The sequence below is a fragment of the Odontesthes bonariensis genome, chromosome 1 (assembly GCF_027942865.1).
Source record: "Odontesthes bonariensis isolate fOdoBon6 chromosome 1, fOdoBon6.hap1, whole genome shotgun sequence".
NCBI classification, from domain to species: domain Eukaryota; kingdom Metazoa; phylum Chordata; class Actinopteri; order Atheriniformes; family Atherinopsidae; genus Odontesthes; species Odontesthes bonariensis.
This window is the reverse complement of record NC_134506.1, coordinates 27,500,025-27,511,042: the sequence shown is the minus strand read 5'-3', so window position 1 is coordinate 27,511,042 and position 11,018 is coordinate 27,500,025. Positions and strand designations below refer to the sequence as shown.

Below are 11,018 nucleotides of genomic sequence, written 5' to 3'. Positions count from 1 at the left end.
TAAGTATGAATATTTCTGTTACTTTTCTAATAATCCTAACGAGATTAAACATTTATTTTCTTTTTTTTTCGTGATAGAAAAACAAAGATTCTAATCACTTGTTCTTTATGGGACTTCTTTAAATATCCACTTCAATGAACATCGACCCTTGTGAGATTACATTGGAAACAGGTTTGGTTACTCTGAATCAATTTACGAGAAGGAAAAAAGTCATCACATTGAGGCTTACTCTTCCCCACTCTCAGACAACATTACTTTGAATGGACTCAATAAACACGTGAACTTCCTCCTCGTTATTAACACGTTAACTGTTTTTGGTTTTAATGCTCTTGATTCATTCATGGAATATTTCTGGCAGCCTTTGACCCATCTGGGCTCGTTTGCTTCCGCCTAGAAAAGTTTCCTTATGTCATCAGCCATTGAATTCCCGTCGAGAAGGAGGAATCGCCTGTACTGTATTATGCGAGTCGAACCGGGGGTCACCTCTCTTGTTTTTGTGCCTTTAGCTCTTCACCTTTAGATGTAGGTTTATTTTTTAGGGCGGGTTTTGAGCTAGATAGTCATCGGCAGCTGGTGTTTGCTCTTAAGGTGTCTGCCAAACCACCGCTGAGCGGCAGATGACAGTGACAGGCAGGGTGTTGGGAGCCGTTCAGTGATAAGAGATAAACTGGGCAAAAGGCGACTGTCAGGCGCTGATAAAGTGCACAACAACGGTCTACAAATCATCTATGTAGTGGCTACAGGCTTCACAGTAGAGAGGAAACGGCGTGTTGACCTACCGGCTAGGACACCAAAATGCTTCTTCCGGGGGAAGCCTGTCACTGAGCCTGGGTACCTGCGTTGGAAAGCGCTGATATTTCTCCTACTTTTTGCCAAGTTTATTACATATCACTTAACATACCACTCGGACGATGCGGCTTTTGATTCGTATGTCAAAGTGCACGCACAGGCTGCACGTGTTGAAGCTTAAGCTGATCCAGCCCAGGTTGTTATGGCTGGAGCACCGGCCGACAGTCTCGGCTGCCCACCGCAGGAAGCGACTGTGGACCGGGGTGAAGTCCAGCTCAGCTGGGCCCGTAGAGTCGGTCCTGCCCCACAGTCCGCTGACGGGTCTGTCTGTGCTCCTCTCACACGCACGTACAGGACGACCGCGGACAGTCCTACACATACCTGTTGCGTTTGCCAGCTCCTCAACGACCTCCACACCTGCACCAGGGGAATCAGTGAAGACACCCACCATGGCCCCCCTGGAGGATGCTAAAAAGATTTTGAGACTTGCTCACCCGGAAAGATGGAGTCTGGCAGGTAAACTGCGGCTTTAAAACCAGTTAAAGCGGTATTACAAACTTACAGTATGTGTTAGTACATCGCATAAAGATTAATTCTCTGTATGTTAAATCGGAAGTGTTATTTTTACTCACAGTAGTTAATTTTTTTTCTGTTGTTCTTTGGATCAGCAAAGCTTTTTAGTTTTTCTTTCTCTTGATTATCTTTAACTTGCTGCAACCATTTTGGAGACTAACTTTCCAAAATTCGAAAAAAAATGCACAAATTGTGTTCATTGTTTGGTAAATATTAACCTACTGGCTCTTAGTGCTTTACAATGTCTTCCTGGAGAGATCCAATAAAGTCTGCAGGTTTGAAAAAGAACCCTGTCATATGCTGCTGTAAATCTATAGATAAGACTTTCAGTCGTTGAATGAGGGAGGGAAAACTCAGGGCTTCAATTTGTGAAGACCCCCTTTTTTTTTCTTCCCTTTGATTCTACTATTTCTCTTGTTTTTTCATCCATCCCAGCTGCCATTGGCTTCCTGACGGTCTCCAGTGCAGTAACCATGTCGGCTCCCTTTTTCCTGGGAAAAGTTATAGACACTATTTACACCACTGGAACAGACACGGAGACGATGACGGCCTCTCTAACGTCCCTGTGTGTCATGCTGACGGGAGTGTTTCTATGTGGCGGAGCAGCCAATGCAGCCAGACTCTACCTCATCCAGGCCTCAGGTGAGGATGACGTGGCACATGAAGAAAACAGGCAAACACACAAATTCATTCCAGTGGGTTATAAAATGTTAAACATGAAACATATCAGTGAGCAGAATGAGCAATCTGCACATATCTCTGTGCAACTTGCTGAGGAAATGAAAGTAAAATGATCATTTTATCAAGAAGTATTCATTTGCACTTAGATTAGAGGACATCTGCACTCTAACACCTGTTTCTCAAGTTTAAAGATTGAGTTACAAAGCTGAGTTAAATGGTAATCTTTTCTCCATTCAGAGGTAACACCTGCACCTGCTTTTCTCAGTAGAGCATGATATCTTTTGTGTTTATCCACCCATAGGTGAGGCTGATTTAACTAGTATCTGAGCAGCTACGAAATGTTATATTCTGTAGTCGTTTTTGCCAGCCATCATCCAGGCGCCGGGGCTTCCTGTTGCCTGGGAGATGAATGGTTTGTGTACATATTAAACTAAGTGGAAATTATGTGTTTTCCTAGCAAGCTTTAGAGGTTTTTTTTTTATTAACTGAAGATTACACGAGATCTGAGATCCTGTCGCTGAGAATTCTAAAAAGATGAGCAACGTTTATTTTATTCTTTAATTAAAGAACTATCACTGCATCACACATCAAGTAAATGCTGAACAGATTCATTTTATGACGATAAACTTGCCGGTTCTTCTCATTCTTCCTCACTAATGTCTCCTCTCTTTTCTCCGCAGGCCAAAAGATTGTCCGTAACCTCCGTTCGTCCCTCTTTGCCTCCATCCTCAGACAGGAAGTGGCATTTTTTGACAGGAACAGGACCGGCGAACTCATCAACCGGCTCTCGGCGGACACGGCCGTGGTGGGGCGCTCGATTACAGACAACATCTCAGACGGGCTGAGAGCTGTCGCCCAGGCAGCTGTTGGTGTCAGTATGATGGTGAGGGATCAGCAGACCTTATTTATGGTTGGAAATATATGTATAGCTGATGAAAATGAGATATTATTTTCAATGCAGTTATCAGTAAGGAACGGCACTGCCGATGCCAGTCTGACGCTGGGATTTGTGGGAAATGTCATCTGAAATACAAAATGTCTTCCACTTTCCATAAACGTCTCATGCGCTCTTGGAAAAGCTCTCGAGGCTTCAGTCACTGAGTCGGCTAACGTCAGAGAAAAGCGAAGGCACGTTTCTTTTGTGTTGTCAACTATGAGGAAGTAGATGTGATTTTTCTTCACATCTTTCCTGTCAATCTCTCTGTTGTGCATTTCCTGTATGTGTGAGCTGGGTTGAGTTGTGAAACAGGTTTACCAGGATATTGTTTATCAGCACAAGGAAATGGATCGATTCAGGCAAAAGACCCACCACACCCGTTGTTGGACTACTGGAGTTATAAAACAAACTCTGGGTCAAATACACAAAAATTCAAGTATGTGTATTTGACCGAGAGTTTGTTGAAATGCTGCCTCTTTGCTAAGTCATTCATCCACACTAATCTTGCTCTCCTGAATGCATCATCTCCCTGATCTTCCCGCCTTTAAGTTTACTCAAGGAGAGTTGTTGACCAACAGGTCTGTTGACTGATGTTATTTCTGACTTTATTAAACAGACTTTTTCCTGGTTCTCTCTTTGATAATTGTTAAATGGTAATAAATAGCAAATCATGAAATTCAGGGCATATTCAGAACACACACATGTGCTTTTTTTTAAAAGAAAGTAAAATGATTTTCTGGGATCAGGGTCATCCAGGGAACTTGATAGGAAATCATTACTGTAATCGATCTTCGATCATTCATCTTCTGGGTTGTAAGATGAATGATCGACTTGGCTTGATACCTGATTACAGTAATTATTTTCTACAGATGGCACCGCAGCAGTAACTTCATTGTTCAGAAGTGTCTTTCTGATATCACTGCACTTTTACTTCAACTAAATGCCTCAGTACAGCAAACAGATGAGCTGCTGCACCCAGATTTATGCACAGTTTCTCAAGTGAAATCTCTGGAACAAAGCGGTGGTGTCATTCATTTATGATCCAGTTTTATCTGCGCTGTCTGACTCTGATATTTGACCTATACACCGCTGTTGCTGAATTTGCTTTTCTTCGTTTTTACCTCGATTGTCCACATTTTTCTCCTCTCTCTTTTCTTGTAGTTCTACGTCTCTCCGAGTCTAGCAAGCTTTGTGTTGCTGATCGTCCCTCCAATGAGTATACTCGCCATCATCTACGGCAGATACATTCGTTCCATCTCCAAACGGACGCAGGACGCACTAGCACAAGCCACACAGGTACACAGACAGGCTGAAAAAGCTGCTAAGAAGTTGTGTAAATAGTTTGAACTGCTGACTATTTGGTGGGATTTTTTTCTTAGTTTTGTTGTATGTTTACACATTTGTTTCTCAGCGTTCTCACTTTTCAGTGATTTTTATTGAAGCTCTGGAAAAAAAACTGCTTTTTTTCTGTTAGTGGTTTGTGAAGCCGTACCGTTTGTCTAACCTTCGTGTTGTGTATATACAATCTCAAAGCCACATTGCCTGTGGAAACTTAATTAAATCTGCAGATGGAGTCAATTTGCTTTGATGTTTTCATTTCCAATCAAGCTGTGATAAAATTGTGTGTGCAGCTGGCAGAGGAGCGAATCAGCAACATGCGGACGGTCAGGGCTTTTGGTAAAGAGATGTCAGAGGCCGCCATGTACACACAGAAGACAGACTATGTTCTCAGCCTGGCTAAAAAGGAGGCTGCGATGCTAGCTGGTTTCTTTGGAGTGGTAAGTGTATCTGACTCTAAGTGATGTAAATAGCTGTTAGCCAATGAGGTATTGCACACACGCTTCTGCTTTCTGGTTTGTCACAACACCAAACCATCTGAAGAAAAAGGTTTTACTATTTAAAAAAAAAAAAAAACAATTATCCATATAAGGACAGAGAGATCGCAGTGAGCCGCCTGTGTTTTATGGCTTGAAAGCAGTTACGTACATCTAAGAAATGTGCAGCATGAACGGAAAATGTGGACGAAAAATATTTCTTGTAATTCGGACTCCTCTCTGCATCTGCTGTCATACACCGTTTCTTATCCACAACTCATCAGACATGTCAAATTGTCAGGTAACAGGTCTGTCTGTGTTGATGTTCAGTGCACTGACGTTAGTAGATGGTATCAAGAGAGAGATTGTGGTGGTAAAACTCACCAGGGGGCTCCTCCAGCAGGTTCACAGGGAGGCGGTAGTTGGTGAGATCTGTACTGGGAAGTGGCAGACACACCAGATGATGTAGTAATTGAATGAAATGAGTTGTTTGTGCCCTAGACCGGTCTCAGCGGTAACCTCATGATCCTGTCAGTGCTCTACAAAGGAGGCCTTCTGATGGCCAATCAGCACATGACTGTGGGAGAGCTCTCATCGTTCCTCATGTACACGTTCTGGGTGGGCATCAGTATCGCAGGTAACACACACACAGTCGCATGCGCAGGCACGGGCCTCTGGGCTCTTCTGTTTTCCATCATGCACGGCGTGTTTTAGATCGCTAACAGTTTGTTGGTCTTCTCTTTGGTTGCAGGTCTGAGTTCGTTCTACTCTGAGTTGATGAGGGGTTTTGGAGCAGGAGCCAGACTCTGGGAGCTGCTGGACAGAAAGCCCGAGCTTCCTCTAAATGGTCAGTACACACACACACACACACACACACACACACACACGGACACAGGACTGCAGGTGTGTTACCAAACTAGATGAATGAATAACCTTAGCCGTCACAAGATGAATTTGTAATTATTCCAGACTAATTATCAGTTGCTGACAGTTTTATTTGTTGATAAATACAGTAAATGGAAAGTATCTTTGATTTGCTCTTGTTTATCGCTACTCAACTCAACGCTACTGTCGCTCTGACAAACATGCAACATTTTTGGATGTACCATTTGTTTTCAAAACATGTTTTTTTTTTTTATTTTAAATTTCATTGCAACATGAAATCATTAAAGTGTGTTGAACTCAATCCTCTGTTTGTCTGTGCATGCACAGAGGGCCGAGTCCTCCCTGCAGACCAGCTGAAAGGCCAGCTAGAGTTCCGCAATGTCTCTTTTGCCTACCCGACTCGTAAGGAAGCTTCTATTTTCCAGAACCTCAATCTCCTGGTCCCAGCTGGTACCATCATGGCTGTGGTGGGACCCAGTGGGTCCGGGAAGTCCTCCCTGGTCTCACTGCTGCTGAGGCTTTACGACCCCGATGCCGGTGAGAGCGAGATACGTCTGCTGCTGATCAGTTCTTACAGACTGGCAGTAAAAACTCAGATGGTGACAAACTAAAGAATACAAGATTGTTAAATGGTAGTTTTTTGCATCTCTCCTCTCCAGGTTTCATCACTATCGATGGTCATGACATTAGGGAACTAAACACTTCCTGGCTCAGGAGTCACATCGGAACCGTCAGCCAGGTGTTTAATTCATGTTTAACGCTTTGACATGATTTGTATCTTTATATACAGCACACGGCCTAAAAGTATCGAGGCTTTGAGTAAGGATTGTTTCTGTTTCTGTTCCTTCCTATCTTCCAGGAGCCAGTGCTGTTTTCCTGCTCTATTGGAGATAATATAGCGTATGGTGCTGTGGAACCCAGTGCTGTGACCACGGAGGACATCCACAGGGCAGCCAGAGTGGCCAACGCATATGATTTCATTCAGGCCTTTCCTAAGGGCTTTGACACTGTGGTGGGGGAGAAAGGAGTGCTGCTGTCAGGTGAGGACATCGCAGAGCGATGGCAACACGCCTGCCTCACTCCACTGTTGTCAGCCTTCCTTTAGCTGCAGACTCTCATAAAGCTGTAAATATTTGTCAATGCTGTAGAAATTAGCATAAATTAATTTCTTGTGATAAAGTTGAATCAAATTTGAGCTGCAGTTGAAAGTTTTTAGAACAGGATCAACATTCTCAGTGCCACAGAGTCATTGTTATGAGGTTAATATATGCTCAGTTACTAATATACTACAGTTTTAATGAGACAGAAGTTAAAAAAAAAAAAAAGAGATCCTTTCAATTCTTACACTGTCGGGCTGATGGGAACTTGTATTTCAAACTCTTTCTAAGTGTCTCTTATCCATGGAGGCCAAGGTTGTATATTCTGTCCTAACATCCATGGAGGTATTACTGACTGAATTTTGTGGATGCTGTTCCAGTAGAATAATATAAATGATCCCAGAATTGAATGTGTATGCATGTAATTAACCCGTGTGTCTGTTTCTCAGGTGGTCAGAAGCAGAGGATAGCCATTGCCAGAGCTCTGCTCAAGGTAAATTGTTAAATGTTACAACACGGTTGCACTGTGCTCAGAGACTGTCATATTTTGGATCTAATCATTCGATGCACAATAGTGACTTTAGAATGGAGCCACCCCGTGTGGCTCGAGCCTGATAAAGGGATGCTGAAAGTCCTCGCTGCAGCGTTTTTTTATTTTTACCACTCTGTACTTATGAATAAAATCCACTAGAACCCCAAAAATAAATATTAATGAACAAACTATTGTTCTCAGTGGTCCCTTTTTCCCTGAAAAATTAAACAAGTGAGGCGTTAAACTTGCAGCTTTAGCTACATCTTTGCAAACCTGAATAACTAAGCGTGGTTTGTGTTTTCTGTCCCCAGAACCCAAAGATCCTGCTTTTAGACGAGGCCACCAGGTGAGAGTCTGGGACACGACATTGAGTTGCATAAAAAAAAAAACTACACTGCTTTGCCTGTGTTGGCCCTTTTCGTAGTAGTTACTAACCTGAACAGGAGTAAAAACATGTTTCCTTCTGGATTTAGTGCACTGGATACTGAAAATGAGTCCCTTGTCCAGGAGGCGTTGGAGCGTCTGATGGAGGGTAAATCTCCACAATCTTTTCAGTTTTTTTACACCCCTTTTAAGCTGCTTGACACGTGTAATCAGCCACCATTCAACACTCCTTCTCTCGTCATTTCCTGTCCTTCTCACTCAAATCAACAGGGAGGACGGTCGTGATCATCGCTCACCGTCTGTCCACCATAAAGAATGCAGACACCGTAGCTGTTCTGGACCAGAGCTGTATAGCCGAGTGTGGCCACCCCACAGAGCTACTGGGAAACAGGCAAGGACTGTTCAGGAAGCTGATGGAAAAACAGGCCTTTCTACAAGAAGAACAGCAGCGAGCTCTTCACTGAGAGCATGAGGAGCACACATAAGTGGAAGAGGAAGGAGAGGGAGACGTGTTGGTCGCAGGGAATTACTGGCTTTGGTCCAGAAAGACTTGAACCCCTCCGCGTATATATACACACACACACACACACACACACGAATGCTCGCAAGCACACAGACGCACTCAAATAAAAGTTGAAGCAAAGCTAAACCTTAAAGTCATTTGCTGAGAGTTGCCTTTCTGTCTCACTTCTGAAAAGACTACAGGACAGTATGTAGTGTCACAGAGCTGAAAGGGGGGTCAGTTATTCTTACAAACTGTTCAGAGAATTTCTAAACAGAAAAAGGAAGCCGGGACGAGAGCCTGAAAGAGACATGAAGACAGACGCTCTGATGATTTAAATCCGTTTCACTGCTGCTGTTGGATAAAGCCCAAATTCTATTCAGGCATACAAGAGGAGTGTGCAGAATGACATCCTCTTTCATTTGCCACTGTGGAACACTCTTTGTTATCACTTCACGTTCGGAACAAAACCAAAAACAATCCAATATGAATCATAGGGCACTTCTATATGTATATTTATGTATTTGGATCTGTACAGTAGATATTTTTAAACTTGAAGCTTATTTGCAGAGCTTTGTAAAGGCGAAACAAATGAGAGCAGCTCCATGTGGTGTGAACCCTGTGTTGTAAAACAGGACTGAACACCATTCTAACATATTTTGATAAATGCTTCGCACATTTATCACGAAAGAGTCTTGATAATCAAAGCTGAGGTGCCACATATGTTTTGTCTACTAATCGTTTTCAGCATTACATGAACTTTCAGTCAGTCTTTAGTTGTTTTTTTTTGTTTGTTCTTGAGATTTACCTGACAGCAATGAAGCTACTAAAACTCGGCCATCTTTATGGACACCGATTGAGGTCTACTGAGCAGCCTCTTATGTCAGTACAGTCAGAGGTGGTCTGGGCATCGGGACCACCTTCTCTCAGCAGCTATCTGAAGCCACAGTCCCCTCTACAAGTCTCTACAAATCAGACTGTTACTGAACCTCCTTGGCACATTGTGTGAAATCAGAAACCGACATTACAACTTCAGCGTGTGATTGTACAGCAGTGCTATTTAGACGCTGTTTACACCTGTATATTTCGTTCTGTGATATGACTGCGTCTCTTATCCCCTCTGCACTTCTCGGTGTGTACAGGATGTCCACTTCAGAACCTTGAAATCTTTGTAAACAGCTCTAAAACTGCACGCATGGTGACACGGCGCTGTTAAGCAAACTCAATATTACAGCTGGCATTGGAGAGGCTACTTGGAGGTAATTTGGACGACAGATGCCGACTTCATACAGAGGATTAATTTCCTTTTTAAGGCCAAACATCCCAAAAATGTTAACTCTCCACATTCAAAACAACTTCATAAGATTTGTAGTTTCCACTATATAGCAGGCATCCTTGTTATCATGCCCAGGAAGGAGGTGGCAGTGCAGGGGAAGTGCATTATGGGTCATAGCAGTGGCTGATATGGACACTGTTGTGGAATGAATCATTTGTTGATCAACCACTAAATCCCCTCACAATATTGCCTGTATGGTTTTAGGGTAATTTGTGAAAGGCTGTAAGCAAGCGCAAGCTGGGCTCAGATCATTTATGGTTTTTAATCAATATTTTCATCACGTGTTGGTTTATTTCTTGTTTTTTTTTCTTTGTTTTGGCTCAAAAGGAGGCTATTTTGACTTGAATCGCAATAGATTTTTCATGTCACTGTGGCATCTTAGTCCACATTTTTCAGCCTAATATCACTTCATATGTTTTAAGCATCGTCACTGTCAAACCACACGTCCATGATGAGTAAATGGACTTCACCTCGTCTCACTCAAGGTTAAAGTAAAGGTTGAAGCCGTTCGGTTTGTCAGTTTATAATGGATCCACATGCTAACACAAGCTAAACCTGAGAGTTTTTTTTTTATTATTATCTTTAACATGAAAACGTATAAATAAGACCTTAATTCTATTGTTGATACTTTCTAAATGATCATACTTGAAAGCAAAGATGAACAAAGTGACATATTAATTGTCATTTTATTTGTTTGAAGTCTTTTATGTCTGTTTATACTATCACTCCTCAGTGTCAGCCCCACAACAGCCCTGTCTCTTGCTTTGCCACTGACTCTCAGAATATCCCCTTTGCTATTACGTTTTTCCAAACAAAATGTCTCTCACGTGTCTTTTTGTGCTCCTGTGTTGTGTCCCCGGCCCTCACAAGGTGGCAGTGCTGCTTCACACAGTGAAGCTACATTCCTACTCTTGACATGCTCTCTGCATACTGCAGGCTGTGTCATACCAAAATAAAACTTCTTGGTAATGCTATGAGTAATGTGCACTCAGCCACTTGTGGGTTGTGTTGACAGAGCTGTGAGCTTCTCTGCAAATAGACTGCCTGTAGACTCATCTGCACATATACAGATACCTGGAAAAGCAGCAGTGGATTTATCCTTGAACTACACTCACGCTGGAGATGTGGATGTTTTTCACCTTTTTTTTTCAACAGACAACGGCAAAGATAAACTAAATTGAGGGACTCAATCTTTCATCATTCTCTCGTCGTCATTTTCTCTTTTTAATCTTTTAGATGGTTTGATGTTTGACAATGATGACCAACAAATCACTCTTGAATCTTAAATTAAATGGCATTCTACCAAAAAATAGGCCGCGAGTTTCCATCCCGCAGAGTTGTGCTCATGCTGTAGGCCAGGTGCGGCTCAGCCCTGCACACATTCCTCCGCCATGTGCTGCAGATCCCCTCACCTCGCTGCAGCCACTCTGAGCTATTTGAGGAACTACAGGGAATGAAGCTCTGCCCCTTTCCTACCTTACACACCGG

At 42.8% G+C, this 11,018-nt stretch overlaps 1 protein-coding gene across 1 annotated transcript; it reads left to right on the top strand.

Moving 5' to 3' along the window:
* Nucleotides 1–402: 402 nt before the first annotated feature.
* abcb10 (ATP-binding cassette, sub-family B (MDR/TAP), member 10) lies at nucleotides 403–10,840 on the top strand. The gene is made up of 14 exons (XM_075462817.1): nucleotides 403–1,305; nucleotides 1,798–2,004; nucleotides 2,724–2,926; nucleotides 4,142–4,276; nucleotides 4,612–4,758; nucleotides 5,296–5,431; nucleotides 5,546–5,641; nucleotides 6,007–6,216; nucleotides 6,339–6,418; nucleotides 6,539–6,719; nucleotides 7,226–7,269; nucleotides 7,620–7,654; nucleotides 7,782–7,840; nucleotides 7,963–10,840. The coding sequence occupies exons 1-14, from the start codon at nucleotides 912–914 to the stop codon at nucleotides 8,154–8,156; spliced, it is 2,121 nt and encodes a 706-aa protein (XP_075318932.1). The 5' UTR covers nucleotides 403–911; the 3' UTR covers nucleotides 8,157–10,840.
* The last annotated feature ends 178 nt before the right edge of the window (nucleotides 10,841–11,018 follow it).